The sequence below is a fragment of the Elephantulus edwardii genome, unplaced genomic scaffold (genome assembly GCF_000299155.1).
Source record: "Elephantulus edwardii isolate Elephantulus edwardi_28Jun2011 unplaced genomic scaffold, EleEdw1.0 scaffold00094, whole genome shotgun sequence".
NCBI lineage: Eukaryota > Metazoa > Chordata > Mammalia > Macroscelidea > Macroscelididae > Elephantulus > Elephantulus edwardii.
In genome coordinates, this window is record NW_006399844.1 from 4,565,291 (window position 1) to 4,584,314 (window position 19,024).

The 19,024-nt window shown below is 46.4% G+C and overlaps 1 protein-coding gene across 1 annotated transcript in view; it reads right to left on the minus strand.

Moving 5' to 3' along the window:
* RHBDL3 (rhomboid, veinlet-like 3 (Drosophila)) overlaps nucleotides 1–19,024 on the minus strand; it is a 59,885-nt gene that overhangs the window by 22,256 nt on the left and 18,605 nt on the right. Inside the window, exons 2-5 of the mRNA XM_006890926.1 lie at nucleotides 17,625–17,783; nucleotides 10,551–10,775; nucleotides 5,585–5,733; nucleotides 4,945–5,057 (exon numbers count right to left, since the gene is read on the minus strand). Coding sequence (XP_006890988.1) covers nucleotides 4,945–5,057; nucleotides 5,585–5,733; nucleotides 10,551–10,775 — 487 coding nt within the window. The 5' untranslated portion in view covers nucleotides 17,625–17,783. The remainder of the gene's footprint in view (nucleotides 1–4,944; nucleotides 5,058–5,584; nucleotides 5,734–10,550; nucleotides 10,776–17,624; nucleotides 17,784–19,024) is intronic.

Genomic DNA, 19,024 nt, shown 5'->3' on the forward strand with positions numbered 1-19,024 from the left:
ATATATATAAAACACATGTCAAGGCCCCCAGGAGGTGCAAGTGAAAATAATCTACACTTGGTTGCCAACCCAAAGGTTGGTGGTTTGGATCCATCCTGTGGTACCAAAGTAGAAAGGCTTGGCAATCTGTAGCCAAGAAGGCTCGTAAGTCAGAACTGCTTTGTGACAGGTGCCAAACACTATGGTAGGCGGATTTGAGGAAGCCAGAGGCGGCTTACGATCTGAGTTCTTGAATATTTAATATACTGGTTTTTAAAACACTAAATGGTTAGCAACAGCATTACTAGCATAAGTGAGTTGTGTTAGGCTCAAGCATTCGTTGAGAGCACAGGACCTGGAGGATGGGCAGAGGAAGGGCTTGCCCAGGTTCTACTACTTTTTAGCTGGAAGTGGAGCTAGTTGTTTCACCCCTCTGAACTCCCTGTAAAACAGAGGTGATGAGAGCCACTCCACAGGATTGTTGTGGTAACAACAGTAGAGTGACAACATGTGGCAAGCCTTTAGCACCTGCCTGCAGCTCAGGAGAGGTCAGCCAGCTATCACAGTCACAGAATGTGAAGGCTTGAAATACTTTCACTGAACAGGAATTAGAGACCAAGATCAGATGTGTATTAAGACCTCTCACATATGACAATAAATTATCAATACAAAGATCCACCCTTAGGTTTTCTTGCTTGGCTCTGTAGTCAACAGTCTTGGCACCAGCAGCCAGGAAATTAAAAGGCGCATTGCCATGGGAAAGTCTGCTGTTAGGGACCTCTCCAAAGTACTGAAGAGCAATGGTGTCTCTCTGGAGACTAAGGTGCGTCTGATACAGGCAATGGTTTTCCCAATCACTTGTTATGCATCAGAGAGTTGGACAATGACCAAGGAGGATAGAAGGAGAATTGATGCCTTTGAGCAGTGGTGCTGGAGACGAGTATTGAGAATACCATGGACTGCTAGGAAAACAAACAGATTTGTCCTGGAAAGGGTTAAACCGGGTGGTTCCTTGGAGGCAAGGATTCTTAGGCTCCCTCCGTCTAACATACTTTGGACATGTTGTGAGGAGAGACTGGTCCTTGGAGAGGGACATCATGCTTGGGAGGGTGGAGGGACAGCACAGGAGAGGAAGGCCCTCTATGAGGTGGACTGATTCAGTGACTGGGATAATTGGGATGGGAGTGTCAGAGACGGTGCGATTGGCACAGGACAGAGCGGAGTTTAGGGCTGTTGTACATAGGGTCGCTATAAGTCGCAAGCGACTCGACGGCACGTAACAACAACAACAACATGGTAGTGATTCGGAGCATAGCCACTACAGTTAGACAGCCTAGGTTTGAATTTAGCTTCACCATTTATGAACTGAGTATTTGGGCTAAGCTGACCTCCCTAAGCCTCTGTTTCTCTAACAGAGAGACAGTATCAGTGCCTATTTCAGAGCGCTAGTTTGAGGATTAATTACAGCCTGAGCATGGTCTAAAAACTCAAGCTCATTGATAGATACCGCATGGGAACCGGCTCACAGATGACCCTTCAGAGGGTTTTCAGAGGCTATAACTCAATCATGGAAGAGGAGACTGCCCACACCTGTCTCAGCAGGCTGGTGTGAGGATTAAATACAGACTAAGCATGGTATGGTTTAAAAACTCAAACTCATTGACCTCGAGTTGGAACTAGCTCATTAGCTGACCCTCCAGGGGGTTTCCAGAGGCTGTAAATCACACTAAAGGAGGCTGCCCATCTTTAGCCTGGTGAACATTTGGGGGATTTGAAGCACTTCCCTTGGGTTGGCAGGGCCAACTCTTAACTCCATTAGGTCACTTAGAGCTCCCTTGAGCATGGAAGGCATTTACATAAACCCAAACCCAAGTCTGTTTCTGTGGGGTCTGCTGTGTGCATGGCAACCTCATGCATTGTAGGATCCTCTTGGAAGCAGACTTCCAGGTCTTTCTTCCATGGTGCCGCTCAGTATACTCAAATCACCAGCTTTTTAGTTAACAACCTAACAGTTAATCACTTGGGTCACCCAGAGGTTTCTCCTTAATAACCAAAACCCCAAACTAGTTGCTCATTGACCAGTTACGACTCAAGGCATCCCTCCCTGTGTGCAGAGAAAACACTACGATCCAAGTGTATTCAAGGCTGGGACCTTTCAGAAGAAGAGTGCCAGGATATTCTTCCATGGAGACAGGACATGCATAAGTTCGAACTGCCAACCTTTCAATTAGTGGTTACATGCTTAGCCCAGGGACTCCTACTTGATAAACAAGGGTTATCTATATTCTGACTGCCTGGAAATGGGCCTCCCTCTCTATGGGGAATGTGCCTGGAGGAGAGAGGGAGGCAGGGGCCGAGGGTGCAGCGAGATCAATGAGCTCAATCTTGGTGATCAGTAACATGATGTGTTGTGAACTGAGTGCCCTCTGATCTGAGTCAATGACACATACCAAACAGTGCACGTCATCTGTCTCACAAACAGCACCCCCAATCTCTACCATTCAGCTGATGAAACTCCTCCGTCTGAATGCCTACAGGCCACTCCCACTTTGCACAGGTGTCATTGGGGAGCCTGTTGCCTCACTGACTTGCCAGCACCGCCCGTGTCACCCTGTCTCGGTGAGTCATTTTGAATTTTATTTCTGTCTTCTAGGTTATTGGCAATTCCATCTAATTGAATGCTAATGCAAGTGTTACGAGTGTCTTCCTGTTCCTCGCCATTTAACATCTGGGGCTTTGGGAGTCTGGGTATAGAAAACACAGTGCTCTCTCCCCAGATGTCAGGACAAGGGGAGTGTGGATGGCTGAGTGAGCCTGGCATGCAAAGATGATCAACAAACATTTGTTTGAACTCACAGTGGGTGCTGGATTCAGGGCAGGGTTCCTATAGGGTTGTCCTTGGAGGGAGTAGGCTGTAACCTTAGCACAGAGAGGAGTCCTTGAGAAGGCCTGGGTACAGCTCCCCAGCTGAGGGTTCACACATAAGCACACCAGCTTGGACAAGCGGGTCCTTGCTCCCTCTGATTCCTGAAGCTGCTTCTGTTACTCTCAGAGTCCCTGCCTGCATGTTATTTACAAGGCCAGAATGGCCCTACTCTCCTGATGACAACTTTAATGCCACTCAGAAAGGATTAAGATCTTACTTAAACATACACACAAAGCTCCCTTGGGCACAGCTGTCAAGCTGAAGAGCTGAGGCGGCAAACCTTGTATAGGAAAAAAAAAAGAGCCAGCAATGAAGTTGGAAGCACGATGAGTGGACTGGCTGGTCAGAAGCAGCCAGGGTGGTGTTGACTTTCGTTGTAGTTCTCTGCTCCCCTCTTGCCTGACTCTACCCGCCCTCACCTTCCACTGGGACAGGGAAAGGGAGATGTGAGGAGGAAGGAAAGATGACAGGGGCTAGCTGAGAATTATGCTGGCCACCATCTGCCAGACAGGCCACAACCACTTGTTATAGCCAAGGAGTCAAGGTCCCAAACACCTCCGGCTGAGTGAGTGCTCACTGCCTCTTAACACAGACTCTTCCTCCTGCAGACTCCAACTGTGGGATGGATGGTGGCTGACTGGGCAGAAGCACATGTGCTGTATCTCTACAGACAAGTGCTGCCCTAGCCGGGCAGGAAGTCAGCTCCACTCATACCTCTGACTTCCTTACACTGATGTTACTTGTATAGTTTATGCAGCACATATAACAACCGCCCTAGTGGCTTAATGGTAAACTTGAAGACATGGGGTTCAAATCCACCAGCCACTCTGTGGGCGAAAGATGGGTAATTTACACCCTCTGAAAACCCACAGGAGGTCAAGTTTGAGTCAATTCTGACTCAAAAGTACACAATGACAACAGCATGAATCACCGGACTCTAACCTCCAGGACAGGCCTGTAGACACGCCTCATTAGAGCCAGCTTAAAGGCAGGAGGGAGGGAGGAAATTGTGCAACAAGGAAAGAATCATTTTAAATAGAAAAGCAAACTGGGGAGGGGGTAGAGAGAAAATTTGCAACAATGAGTGAATGGAAGTCCAAGTTTTCTGTAAACTTTCGTTAATATCGGCGAGCTCTGGTGGCCTAGTGTCAAGAAGCTGCACTGCAGTCCCAGAGGTGTGTGGTTCAAATCCACCAGATGCTTTGCTGGAGAAGGAGGAACCATCTCTTCCTGTACCAGTCAAATCTGATTTGATGGTACACACACACACAAATAATAAAAATAAAATAAATTTTTTAAAAACCCACCAACTTTTGTTAATATCAATAATTTTTAAAAAAGCTTAATAAGGCCAAGGGAGGGGGAGACATTTCCCCATGATCACACAGCTATAATATAGCTGTTATTATTGTTGTTGGATACTGTCGAGTTGGAAGCAACTCATAACTGATCTTCTAGCAGGTTTTCAGAGGCAGTAAATTGCACAGGTAGAGACTGCCCATCCTCCTCCTGCAGGGCAGCTGGTAGAATTGAACTGTGTACCTTTGCATTGGAAGCAAATTCCTTATCACTAAGCCAAAAGGGAGTTCTGGGAAGCTGAGCTGCAAAGGCATGTGGTTTGAGGCCACCAGCTACTCCATGGGGAAAGGGTGGGCAATCTCCTCCCATGAGATTAACTACCTCTGAAAACCCGCTAGAGGGTCATCTATGGGTTGGTTCTGACTCAACAGTACCCAACAAGAAGAAGCCACTAAAGTTTCCTCAACGTGGCTGAGAAAGACTGAGACCCTGCTCAGTGAACTTGGGCACATCCTATGTTTGTCTTCTTTTGCCATCACAGAACTCCCTCTCTAGGTGACAATCTCTTTCCAGCTTTCCCAGCGGTGTGGGATTTGCTTCAAGGACAAAGCTTGCAGCCAGCAGCTGTGGTGATGTAGGTCTTATGTGTCTCCCAGAAAGCTGGGGCTTCCTTGAGCTCTGGGGTCTCAGAGTTCCCCTTGGGGAGTTTTATACTATGGACATGGGACCCACCAACTTACCTGCCACAACACCCGCCACATAGACAAGCCCAATGCGGGTGGCTCCATGCACCATCTCCAGGGGCACCCCCACCAGGAGCTGCAACACCACATTGAGTCCCAGGTGTTCAATCCTGGGAAAGAGGGAGATCATGTTCATTCATTCACTCACTCTGAACACCGACAGTGAACAAGACTCATTTCTACTATCATGGTGGGGAAGCAGAAAAAGGTATTTGCAATGCAGAGAGATCTTGGGATGAGCATGCCTTCTATACCTTCCCTGCCAGCCAGGGTAAGAATGCATATGCAGGGCTCCCAGCAGAGACTTGTCATAGTGAGAGAGACTGGTCAACCCACTAACCCCACTGGATGCTTAAGAACATACCTACCTCTAGTCAGTTCACAGAATTGCGTGCAATGTATGGGTGTGCTGATTTCACAGCTGGCTTTTAGCATTTCACCTTCTGTATTTCCTCTATGCCAAGACATTCTCAATAATTTACCAGCATATTTTGTCATTCAATGCATTTCAAGGAGCCACCTCAAATTCTGAGTCCAAGTAGATAGAAATAAACTGGAAAACAGATTTCAACTCCAGCTCCCTAGACCCTGGGTGTTTTCAGGTCAGGACTCTTGATAGATGGAGACAAGGACTCACCCCGCATGCATGAAGATGTATGTGAGGTAACGCCAGGCCTGTGCACGGAGCTGTGGGTGGTAGACCAGGGAGTTCTTCAGGTAACGCGGATGGGTCACCTGCAGCACAAACTGATCTAGTGACACCCCGTTGTAGAGGAAGAAGGCCACCTGGGTGAAGCAATAGGAGTGAGAAGACTTGTTACCAGATATCAAGAAGGCCTGTCCTGTGCTGACAGACATGTGTAATCCTGACAGGAAGTTGACCTTCATGGAACCTTCTCAGAAGATGAGGGGCACCCCCTGGGCCAGAAGCCAATCTCTGACCACATCTCCTCCACTTCTGTTTGATTATCACATGCTCACAAAAGGGTCCCCTGGTCTCTCTGCTCACACTAAGCAGGTAGAGTTTGAAGGATTTTAAGCTTTTAGTTCAGTAACAATTCACCTGCTTAGGGCATGAGGTAGTCCATATAAATGGATTTTGCCAATTACTGAAGCATAGGCGTTTAAACTCTAAAGGAGTTGTTTTTTTCTCTCCAGGGAAATAATTCTTAAATGTATCATTCATGTTCCTGAAGGTTATATGTATATAACATGTAGGTACTGATGTAGACTGTTGAGAATGTTACTTCCTTTAGTAACCAAACCATGTGGGGTTTCTACCCGGACACTAAATAAGTGATCCCAAACTCTTATGTTTAAGACTTGCGTCTGTTTGAGAGAGAGAACAGTTTAAAAGCGATATATGATTGGGTATTATGGTTATGACAAGAGTCCAGAATGAAGGTTGCATAGTGGAGTGTACTGGGGTGGGGGGTTGTATACCAATGAAAGAAGTTTTCTTTTACTTTTCAAAGGGAAGAGTAAACTGTGTGGGGGAAAGGGTGGGCAGGGAGAAAAATGTAACAATGAATGAATGGAAGTCCAAAATCTCTGTAAATGTTCATTAAAATGAATAAAATAAATTTTTTAAAAGAACACTTGCATCTGTTTTTAAATTTCCCTTTGCTCTTCCCCTTACTCCAAGGTGGTTAGCTACTACTTGTTGCTGGCTGGTTGTGGGTTGTTTCTAACAGCATCCCACCTTGTTCCTTCTAATTTTCTCTGTTAGGAAATTTTTAAAATGAAGTTATTAGAACTGTATACAAAGCAAAAGCCTTGAGCTTTAGCACAAACGCAAAACCCAAAGACCCAAGCCTGTTGCCACTGAGTTGCTTCTGACTCACAGCTACGCCATGCATTAGAGAACAGAGATGCTCCACAGACTGGCCTTGGTTGTAATTTTTTTCTCTCTCTCTCTCTCTCTTTTTTCCAAAAGAAGCCGACTGCCAGCTTTTTCTTCCACATCACCACTAGGTGGGCTTGGAGTATTCAGATTAGTAGTCATCTGCAAACCATCTGTGCTACCTAGGGCCTGTGCATTAGTACAATGGCCTCAGTAGTTATTTCAGCTATCTGATTACTTTTTGGCTTCCTCTAGATTGGTAATTTGAATTTGTACAGTTTGAGGTTTTGGGCAGTTCAAAGGTACCCTGAAATGGGACGATCTAGATGCAAAATCTGACTTCTCAGGAAGGACTTGAGCAAACGGTTTGGATTTTCTTATCTGGAAATGGGAATACCAATATCTGTATTTCCAAGATAGTAATGAAGCTTAAAAGTGATGAAGAGAAGCAGTAAGTGCTGGAGAGGATATGGACAGGTGGGAACTCTCATACACTGCTGGTGGATTGTAAAATGGTACAACCACTCTGGAAGGCAGTTTGACACAGAAACTCTGTAAGACCCAGCTATTCTACTACTAGGAATATACCACAAGGAATTTAGAACTAAGGCACAAATGGAGATTTGTACACCAATGTTCATAGCAGTGTTATTCACCATTGAAAGAACATAGAAAACAGCCAAAATATCCAACCACAACTGAATGGATTGAGAAAATGTGGTACATTCACACAATGGAATACTATGCAGCACTCAGGAGCAATGATTTAGAAAAATACTACATAACTTGGGAGAGATTGGAGAGCATTATGCTGAGTGAACTAACTCAGTCTCATAAGGACAAATACTGTATAAGACTATTGTTGTGAAAATAGAAAGATAACTAGCAAAACATGCATGGGGAACTCAAAGGGGGAAGGGGTATGGGCAGAGGGGTGAGGGTAGGTAGGGGTGAAACCACAGAGTTACACAATTTCGTGGGTGGAGGGAGGAGATAAAGGAAATGGGAACATTCCCACAAGGACCTGAAAAGATGGGGTAACAATGGGCATAGTCCAATGGTGATTAATGTTAGAAAACATAATGCATGGGAATAATTGTGTGAAACACACGTGAATGAAGAATAGTGTGCAACAAAATGTATCTAAACTTTGTAAGCAAACCAATATAAATTTTTTTTGAAAAGTGCTAAAAAAAATAAAATAAAATAATCTAAAAAAAAGTGTTGAAGAGCCAGCTTCATGCTTGGCACCCATTCAGGGAACAGAGCTATAATTAGAGGTGGGTTAAAACCTCCCTGTGCTAAGCCTGGGAATGGTTTTGGCCCCCTGGCAGCTGGACTCCCCTGAGCTCTCTGGGGAGCTGTTCTGTTCACCAAACAGTATGCGGATGGCCTGGCAGCAAATATTGCTTCCAAGGCATCTCGTTAGTACTGGTCTTCAAATAGAAGTTAATAAATAGACCGACACGCTAAACACTTTAAGAACAAATCCAAGAATATCTCAGAAAATTGCAACTTTGAGATGCGCTTGGATGAAGCCATAAAAACAAACAGAGGTTCTCTGTCCTGCAGACCAGATACTCTGCAATCCAAAAGAAGAAGGATGCTGTGAAGCTTAACGAACCTCCATCTGATTAGGCAGGAACTTTGCAAGAACATATGCAGAGGTGGTAATTAGGCTCGTGGCTCCAGAAGAGAAACAGTGGAGATTAGAGAATGCCGAAGGAAAGTCAAGCATTCATTCAGGAACTGGGTGGGAGGCTACAAGTTCTTGGGCTGAATAATCAAAGAACTCAGAGAGCATCGAAGAAGGGCACCAATTCTGTAAATGGTGCTTTTGGATTTATGTTGCATAAGCAGGAGACTTTTAACATAACAATAGGCATGAATGATTCCCTAAGGGGAAAATGTTTTCTTAAAAATGTTAAGTTCATATTTACTTGTCTATAAAAAATATACACGCACACACTCATATACACACACGCATACATACATATAAGGGAGCACTGGTGGCCTAGTGGTAAGAAACTGCGCTTCAATCACAAAGGCACTTGGTTTGATTCCACCAGCTGCTCTGTGAGTGGAAGATGGGCAATGTCCTCCTGTGTGGTTTCACTGCTTCTGAAAACCCACTGGAGGGTCAGCTATGAGTTGGTTACAACTGAACAAAAAATGTACTCAACAAAAAGAACATATATGTGTACATATACTTGTGCTTGTGTGTGTGTGTGTGTGTGTGTGTGTGTGTGTGTGTGTGTGTGTATACATTTCCATTCCTGGTGGCAATGGATTAAGCACTGTACACAGGTGAACCAGAAGGCTGGGAAGGTTGGCGGTTTGAAACTGGCACTAACATGAGGAAGTCTGCTTCTGTAAAGATTAACGGTTTCAGGACCCTTGTGGGGCGGCTCTACTCTGTCCTACAGGGTCACTATGACTTGGAGTCTTTTCAATGGCAGAAGGTATATATATATATATATATATATATATATATATACACACACACACACACACATATATACACACATATACAGACACATATATACACACACACATATATACACACATACACATATATATAGGGGTGTGTATATATATATATAAATAATGTTGTTGTATGCCCTTGAGTTGGAACCAATTCGTAGCTGATCCTTCAGTGGGTTTTCAGAAGCAGTAAATGGCACAGGAGGAGACTGCCCATCCTGGCTAAGAGTCCCTGGTGGTGTAAATGGGTAAATACGTTTGGCTGCTAATCAAAAGCCTGGGGATTCTAATTCATCCATAGAGAAAGGCTGGTGATCCACTCTGAAAATTCAGCCACTGAAGACTATGCCATACAGTCCTAATCACACACATGGGAACCATGAGTTAAGATTTGGTGCCACATGAGTTAAAAGATCATCAACAACCTTTCTCCATTTATATTCATCTATTTATAGAGCACTCACATGACTGTGGAGAAGATGAGGCTGGTTATTCCTGTTTTACAGATTGGAAAGAGGAGTCCCCAGAGAAAATGTTGCTCAGGGAGGAACTAAAATTAACTGCCTTTAATCAGCTGGTGGTGGTGGTGGTATGTGCCATCGAGTCGGAACCAACTCGTAATGAGTTTTCAGGGGCAGGAAATCACACAGGAGGAGACCGCTCATCTTTCTCCTGTGGAGCAGTTAGTGGATTCAAACTACCTGCCTTGGGTTGGCAGGGCAACTCCTTACCAGTAAGCCACCAGAGTTAGCCTGACTGAATCCCTCAAATCAGACAACTTGATACAGTGCTTTTGTTGCTCTTGTTTTGGTGGAAGCAGTTATTCAGATAGGAGCCCTGGCATCACAGTTAAAGCATTCAAGTGCTAATCAACAGGTCAGTGGTCTGAACCCATAAACTACTCTGCAGGAAAAAGAGGTAGCATCCTGCCTCCATGAAGTTTACAGCTTGGAAAGCTGATGGTTAAGTTCAACACTGTCCTGTAGACTTGCTACAAACTGAAACTGACACAGTAACACTGAGTTTTTGGTTTGGGTTATATGGAGGTTTTGCCATTGGAAATATTGCTTGAAATCTTTGGATTCTATTTTTGCACTGTAGTATTTGAAAATACTATACTGTATGAGCCCTGCCTTGTAATGACAACCACCATTTGAGCCCTGGCCATCCCTTTTTGGTAGAGCACGATTCAGCCCTTTCCCCCACAGCAGACCTCCTCTTTGCTCCTCTCCCCCACCCCAAGTGTAAGCAGCCCTTTCCCCATTCTGGTCCTTGCCTCCAGCAGTGTGACTGTAATCATGAACCAGGGCGGGGGGCAACAGGTGTAGCTGTCGTAGTACCACTTGCGGTCAATCTCCCGGGGCAGGGTCTCATAGGCCACGTGGCGGATCAGTCGCTGGGAGAGGTTCAGCCCCTTCTCCTCCAGCAGGGCTTTGCTGCAGAGCCTGCGGTTCCCCTGCAGGATGGCCTGGCGGAAGCTGTTGGAACGTTTGTTGCTCATCTGCACAGACATGGGGTAGGGACAGGTCAGAGTTGGATGTTACGCAGCTTAGGCCAGGCCTAAGCTACTTTTTTCTCTTCTATAATCACCAATAGTTCTATAAAAGTTTATAAGCAGTAACATCTGTGGAGCTTTCTTTTTTATTTTTGTGATTTGAATGAAAGTTTACAGAGAAAATTGTTTTGCACTCAACCACTCATCCACGCTTTACTTGATGACATTCATTTCAATACCTACAATGTAATCACACTCTTCCCACTCCCTCCCTGAGATTCTCATTTCCATTAAACCTTCCAGCTTATCCCTTCCTGCCTTCTAAGCTTTATCCCTGGGGAGATGCTGCCATTTAGATTCTTTTCTTTGTCTTTATTGTGTGCCGATTGGCACAGGAGGAGAATGCTCCTCCTTCTCCAGCAGAGCAGGTAGTGGATTCGAACAGCATGCCTTCAGGATTGCAGTGCAGCTTCTTGTTACTAGGTCACCAGAGCTCCCTCTGCCCTTTAGATTTTATGTGGCTATCTAAGGAGTGAGTACTTCCCAGGTAGTACTGGATACTTTATAGAGCTGTCTACTGTTGGCTGAAAATTGTGCCACTGAGGTATGTTTAGTTCTAGATTTGAAAGGTCACTGAGGGTTACAGTCTCGGGAGTTCTACCAGTCTCTAGCAAATCAGTAAGCTGAGACATTTTTTATGCTTCAAGTTTTGTTCGACATTTCTTACCCAGGATCCTTTTTTGGGTCACAGTAGCAGTACCATCTAGCTCTTCTGGTTGAGCTCTTACCTGGGTTGGGATGGTTTTAAGAACATCATATACTTTAGCCTATCTGACACTCACAACCAGTCTGTCTACCTGTTAGGTTGATGTTAGTGACCAGAGTTGGCTCCAACTCATAAAACTGTGTAAGAGAGTTAAACATTGCCCTGCCCTGGCCACTGCCATGGCCATTTGCTGTCTGTGTCAGCCTCTCACTGAGGAATTTCCTCATTTTCATCAACCTTCTACTTTACCAAACAGAACTACCTCTTCCCAGCAAAGACAAGATAAGGTGAGGTGAGACAAAGTAAGAGAATGAATATCTTCATCCTACCTGATGGGGATTTTTGGGTATGCCTTTTGGGCACGTTGCCAGGAGGGACCAGTCCTTAGAAAAGGACATCATACTTGGAAGGGTAGAGGGTCAGCACAGAAGGTAGCCCCTGATGAGATGGACTGATACAGTGACTGTGGCAATGGGGGCAGGTGTGTCAGAGACGGTTAGGCTGGCAAGCTAGGGCAGGGTTCAGAGCCATTGTGCACAGGGTTGCTATGAGTCAGAGTCAACCCAATGGTACATAACAACAACCCCACCTGACTGGGGAAACTAAGGTACAGAAAATTCTCGTACACCATTAAGTTCAAGCACAGTGAGACTCTAAAGCCTGCATTCTTACTCACTGTATCATCTTTCCACCCATCAAGCCATCACAATTTATGGAGCAACTAAGTGTCAGGCACATTGTTAGAACCAAGGGATACAGAAGGGGTAAGGGCAAGTAAGTAAACAGCAATTACAGCTCACAGGCAGGTGGTGGGGAACACACAGGGGAAGCCGAAACAGTCCTAAGGCTGTCAGGGAGGGCTTCCTGGAGGAGGTGTTATTTGAGTGAGCGCTGAAGTATGAGAAGGATCAAGCATCCTCAGACACATTAGCTTGGAAAGAAGAGGGTTTGCTCTTGGTTAGACTGACAAGTATGTATGGAAAAGGAAAAAGCATTTGAACAGAAGACCTGGACTGAAGTTTGCGTCTTTCACCACACAGTCAGGAGACCTAGAATAAGCTACTTAATCCCTGGCTGAGCTTCAGTTTCTCGTTTTTATTTTATTAATTTTTGTGTGTGTACTGTCAAATTGGATCTGACTGGCACAGGAGGAGATTGCTTCTCCTTCTCCAGCAGAGCATCTGGTGAATTCGAACCGCATACCTGTGGGATTGCAGTGCAGCTTCTTGCCACTAGTCCACCAGAGCTCCCTTCAGTTTCTCTTTTTGAGAGGACAAAAGCTGGGTTAAGGTAGTTCTCTTTTCCTCTCTCGCTCTAACATCCTAATCTCTTTCATACTACAAACAGCATGCTTATTGCCCTCTGAGTTTCACCGGCCAAGAAGGGCCATGGGCTCATGTCCTCCATTCCTGCCCTAGTGGAAACCCACACACTTTCCTTCCCCTGGGCTCCTTCTCCACACACGCTGAGCCAAGCCACAGCAGTTGAGTCCCTGTTCCTTTGGAGGCTGGAGCCCCAGGAGTCATGGCCAAGTGGTGAGAGTTCAGTTGCTTAAGTCAAGTACATCTAGATTTCAACAGGATCCTAGTCTATGATTCTAAAAGGTGGTTAACATATGCTAGAAATAGAGACTCAAGTATAATAAATGGCTTATCACACATTAACATATATGATAAAATGACGCCCTCACTGCTATTTCCAGACTTTTCTGCCACCTTAAAGCATCTCAGTTGCTGTCCTTTGGGAGGAAAAGTGAGAGAAGGGGAGACATGCATGTGTTTGGGTGAGAGTTTGAGGACAGCTTCCACTCCATTTTCTCTCTTCTCACCCCCACTCTGACCAGAAATCTTCATAGAGTGCCAGGCTATGGGGAATCTCCTAAAAGTCTCTAGGGTTGGAACAGGAGAGTCTTGTAAGCCTCTCACTCATCAGTGAGAGCTGAACATGAGTGAGTGATATGCTTAATGGGCTCCCAGGGCAGACAGCAGTGGTGTCACCAGAAGAGAAGGGACAACTCCAGGTGACATTAGACAGGGTGGCACCAAAACACCTGCCTGTAAAATTTCTGTATAATGTTCCAGCTGAAATTTCTGGTGGTAAGAAATTGCACTGCAATCCCAAAGGTACATGGTTCAATTCACCAGCTGCTCCACTGGAGGTATTGGCAATCTCCTCTCGTGTGATTAAGTGCCTCTGAAAACCCACTGACGAGTAAGTTATAGTTTAACTTACTTTTTCATAAGCCTGCTTTACATGCAGCAATGTACCTCCAAGCCAAAGTTCTACGTTAACTCACTTTTTGAGTTTCCACTGTACTCCTGTCAGAGCTGCCATTATTTCCCATTACAGTGATGCTTCAAATCACCTGGTTCTCTTTGTGCCCGCTAGAAGCCCGGGCTGTGGTTCTCATTGCTGCCACTGTGTTTTAGAGTCATTGATTTTGTCTGATTTTCTGGTGTTTCAGCTACAGCCTTGTGGTAATTAGTCTTGGTGAACCCATATCAATAACCTTTTCTACTTTTTTAGAATGAAGCAGTAATTAAAGGAAAAGGAGACGAATACAAAAGCCTTTTTCTCAGTCACTTGTAATCTTTTAACTGATAAGGCTATAAATTCAAAGTACAGTGGCTTCACAAAGCAATTTTGTTATTAGTTTTCATATAATCTAAGAAATAGCACATCTGAGCTATTTTCAACTATATTAACCACATATTATTCAATCATTAAAATGGATACTAAACATTGCTAAGTTCTGTAGGATCTTAAACAGGAGAAGGTCTATGGGGTCTTGGCATCATGAGTTATCACACTGGGGACACCAATCCTGGTGACAACACTGTGGAGAGGACCTCGGAGTAAGACAGGCTGTACCTAACACCAGATTCCAAAGCCGTACCTACAGAAGGCCGTGGAACTTGGAACCCACAGTGAGTTCTGGGGGTTCCCCCAGTGGCTGGCCCTGCACTGAGGTGACATCAGAGAGCAGCCTCAGGTCAGCTCCCACCACCTCACTGAGCAGTCAGCCTGCCTCCCAGGGACCAGAGGTGATCTTACTGATTTCCAGCCTCTGGGGGCTCCGGTGCCTCCGTCTCCTCTGTGAACACACTCTCCTTCACTCGCTCACTGCCATCAAGTCAATCCTAACTCTCAACGACCCTCCTTGGGTTTTTGAGACTGTGAATCATAATAAAAGGAGAGTGACCATGCTGGGGGATTCAAACTGCCAGGGACACGTGGCCTTCTGGTTAGCAGATCAACACCCTATGGACTGTGCCCTCTCTCACACCTGAGATCTTTCTTATGAAGACATGTCCGAGAGACACTGCTCTTTCCATTTCAGAACCTATACTGTGGTCTGCATGGAGATCATCAGAGCAGACAGGGCTGGTGAGACTGAGGTACAGGGACCTGAGGAAGTTGGCTACCCAGGGATGGCAGCCAGAGAGGATCTGGGTTCAGACCAGGCTGGATGGTGTGAACGTCCTTCTGCACTGCCCGCTCCACTCCGGGTCTCTACCATCCTCACTTTTAAAATCTGGTTTAAAGCTCACCCTTCCAGCAGGCCTTCTCAGGTGAACCCCTTCCAAGTATCCCCTATTCTCACGCCCTTCACAGTGATAAAGTTTGGGTATGGTTCTCCTGAACGTCTCAGGAGTGCGGGAAGTACAGCAGCGGTCAGGGCTCCTGTGGACACTGCTAGGCCCAGGCAGGACCTTTGCAGCCACCTTCACTGCTCTCTTGCCAAACTCCAGAGGTGCACACACGCTCACAAACACACCAATGTGAAGAACCCCAGAAGATCTGTGTTGAAGACCTGTTGGAAATGGATTCAGTGCAAGTGCAGGAGATGTGGTGTGTACGTACACACACACACACACACACACACACACACACACACACACCCCATTTGCCCTACATCCTTAGTGTGTCTAGAACTATGCCAAACACAGTGATAACCATAACGTTTACAAGAGGAGACAGATCTGTAAATTGCAATAAAAAGGAACCCTTATCTCAATTATTTGGTATACAGTGTTACCCCTAAATTTAAAGGCAGGGACTAACGCTTGGAGAGGATAAATAATTTCCTCTCCAAAGACTGAGAGTAAATCCAGACCCATAATCAGGATTCAAATTCAGATCTGTCATACTCTAGAATCATGGTAGCCCATATGGTCCAGGGTGTACCCTGTGCCCAGGACACATTTGAGTCTACATTCTTTTTCCACATTTTTCATATATGCATCCTTACACAGTACACAACCTGCACACCCATACCCTGGCCATGCAGTTGTTTACAAAATAGGCCTGAGTAAAGTTCTCTGGAACCTCTGGAAAAGAGTGATTCATTATGCCTGGGTTCGGGGTGGTGAAAGGTTTATGAAGGCTGCATAGGAGCTTACCTGATGGAAGATCATCAAAAGACAAAAAGAACTCCCAAATACTTCATCTGCTGAATCCTTAAAACAAGCAGGAAGATGATATTTGATGGCCTCAAAGCAGATAGGAAAGTCCAAGCTCAAAGGGTCTTACAGAGAGTGGCAAAACCAGGACTGGGCCCTGGGCCCTGAGAGACACAGCTCTTTCCACTTCAGATCCCACAATGTTGTCTGAGAGCGAGTCATCAAAGCAGACAGGGCTGGAGAGACCCGAGGAAGGTAGTCTGACCTCTCAGGCCCTGAGCCCTCTGCCCTGTGTAGGCTTCTCTCTTACTGACATTCTTCTTGGTCCCTTGCTCCGGGACGGCCTTACTCATGAGTCCAGCATCAGAACTTCCAGACAAATTTTGACAATAATAAGTAACCTCACTGATCCCGCTTGGACAGAGCACCTCATGGGCCCTGCCAAGTCTTCTGAGTCTGAGGTGGGCTCTTGTTTCAGCAAACAATGGGGCGGCTTAACAGGCTGTGTGGGCTGAAACTTGTGTCCTGGCCTTGATGGAGATTTTGGGCTGATCCCACGGAACCCAGCTGCACTCAGCTCCTACTGTCAGCTCTACTCTGTTAAACTCTTCTTCCTCAACCGTCTGGGAGCTCTGCTTCCTGGGTCCACCCTGAACAGCAGCAGCATCCTCTACCCTGAGAAGCACTACGGCCACTTCCTTACAGACACACTAACTCCTGGGCTTCAGCAGCCCCTCGGCCGAGGACAGTCATTCCCACCAGCCAGCTCACATGGCACAGTGACAGGTAGGAGAGGCACCTGCTCCTCCCTCATAAACACGGTGGGATTCCAGGAGCCTCGAGAGCTTCATGCAGGCGATTTCTCTTGCCACTGTCACATGTGTGACCTGAGGAGAGGCAACAGTCTCGTCTCACCAATAAGGAAATCAAGTGAAGACTTCTGGCCTTGAGTTAATTGGCTAGTTCATGTCACATCTTCCAATGCCCCTTCCACCTTTCATAGAGGGTAAAATGCTTGCTGATAGCCCCGTTGAACCTGACTCATTATCGACCAGTGGCCCCCCATAGAAGCCAGTGGTCCACAATGAGGAGGAAGCTGTGCTCTAAGATATCAGATCACTGGGCAGCATTCAAGGACTCTTATCTCTAGCCCTGGGTCAACCAGGACATGTGGCATTAGGTCTAGTGAGCTCTGACTTCTAGCCACATGGTCCAATGCTCCTGGGGACATCTGTTCTGATGTTTCCAGGATGCTCTCCCCATCCCCTTCTCCCATCAACAATGCTCTCCTCATTTCCAGCCCTTGGTTTTGATGGTATTAATGCCTCTCTCAGCTCCAAGACCAAGCCATGATTGGTTTGAGCCAATCAGTGGATCCCACTTGACCCAAAACGGGCAATGAGAAGAGGAAACTCCTGGCCTTGTGTAGGAACGACCACAGTAAGAGTCTTTTGCCTTCCCTACAAGATGTGAACTGAGGGTGTGAAGGCTTGAACAGCTGCAGTCATTTTACTGCCATACAGTAGAGGGTCACAAACTCTCAGGAGCTGCTCTGAGGACAGGCTGGCTCTGCAGAAGGCATAACCAGGAGACACTGGGTCTTTAATGGTCTGAAGGGGTCATCTACAACATAGCCTCTGAGAAAGCCCTCCCAGCTCCCAATGGCAAGGGCCCCCCAGTGCTCACCAGGTTGACAAAATCCTGGTAGCAGATCTGCCCGTCTGCATGGCTGTCAGCGAGAGCCAGAAGCACCTCTCTTTTGTGTGGGTCCAGCTCGGAGCTGTGGCTGTCCAGGAGGCTCCGGAACTTGCCTGTGCTGATGAAGCCGGTGTTCCCGGGGTCAAACTGAGGGAGAAGCACAGGAGTTGGTGTCAGCAGGATACCATCTTCTTGGCACTGGGGCTCCAAGCTCCATCATCACTCACTAGCTCTGGCCCTCAGTTCTCCGCCATCAGAGGCCCAGGCAGTTTCCAGGTGTTTCCCAGGCCACCATGGGGAAATGCCCAAAGAGGGTGAGCACAATCAGGCCAGCAGGCTCTGGATGGGGGAACCTTTGAGATCATAGACAAGAGAACCAAGGCTCAGAAAGGGTAATAACTCCCCTCTCCTCGGCTCCCACTGCTGACCCTTGGCAAATGGGTCAGCAGGGTGAGAAGGTGGCGAATGGAGGGAGATGAGGAACTTCTGGGGTGACATGCAAGGTGGAAGGGGGCTGGGCCAAGTGACACCAGTGGGGAATGCTGGAGGAATGGGGGAGTGGGAAGTACATCTTGCAAACCCTTCTCATCTGAACTTCCCTCTGCCCCACACCCAGCCCACACCCAGGCACACAAAACTGTTCCGTGGGTCTCTGTAGCTCTGCACTCACGGATCCCCCACCCCCAATTCCCTTTCCTCTCTTCCTGGGAAATCCCTACTCAGACTTCCTGAGGACTCAGCTGTCCCTTTCCCTGGGAAGGCTCCCCTCAGTCATAGTCTGGTCTACCTGCTGCTCCCCTTCATATGTTTAAGTGTGTAATAAAACATCCACGGCAAAACCGTTACCATTCCAACCATTTTTTTTCATTCCAACCATTTTTAATGTATAACTTTATGCACAAGTCAGGGACATCAGTTATGTTTGCCATGTTGTGCAACCCTCGCCACCTTATTTGCCAATGTCTTAACCACCCCAACAGAAACACAGACAGTTCAAATCCACCTGCCACTCCTTTGGAGAAGGACAGGCAATCTCCTCCTGTGACATTTACATCCTCTAAAAACTCTCTGGTGGGTCAGTTAGGAGTTTATTCCAATTCGAAGACAATAATTAGTTGAACAGAAACTAAATGCTCCTTAATCAAGAACTCTCCCTTCTCTTCCATCTGCCTTTGGTAACCACGTAAACTTTGGTCTACTCTGGATATTTCATTTATGTAACCGTTACGTGCTGTCAAGTCACAACCAACTCATAGCTGATCCGCAAGTGGGTTTTCAGAGGCTGTAAAGAGAACGGGAGGAGACTCCATCTTTCTCCCTCAGAGTGGCTGCTGAATTCAAACCACCTGCAGTAGCTTAACTCATTACCCCTGGACTACCAGAGCTCC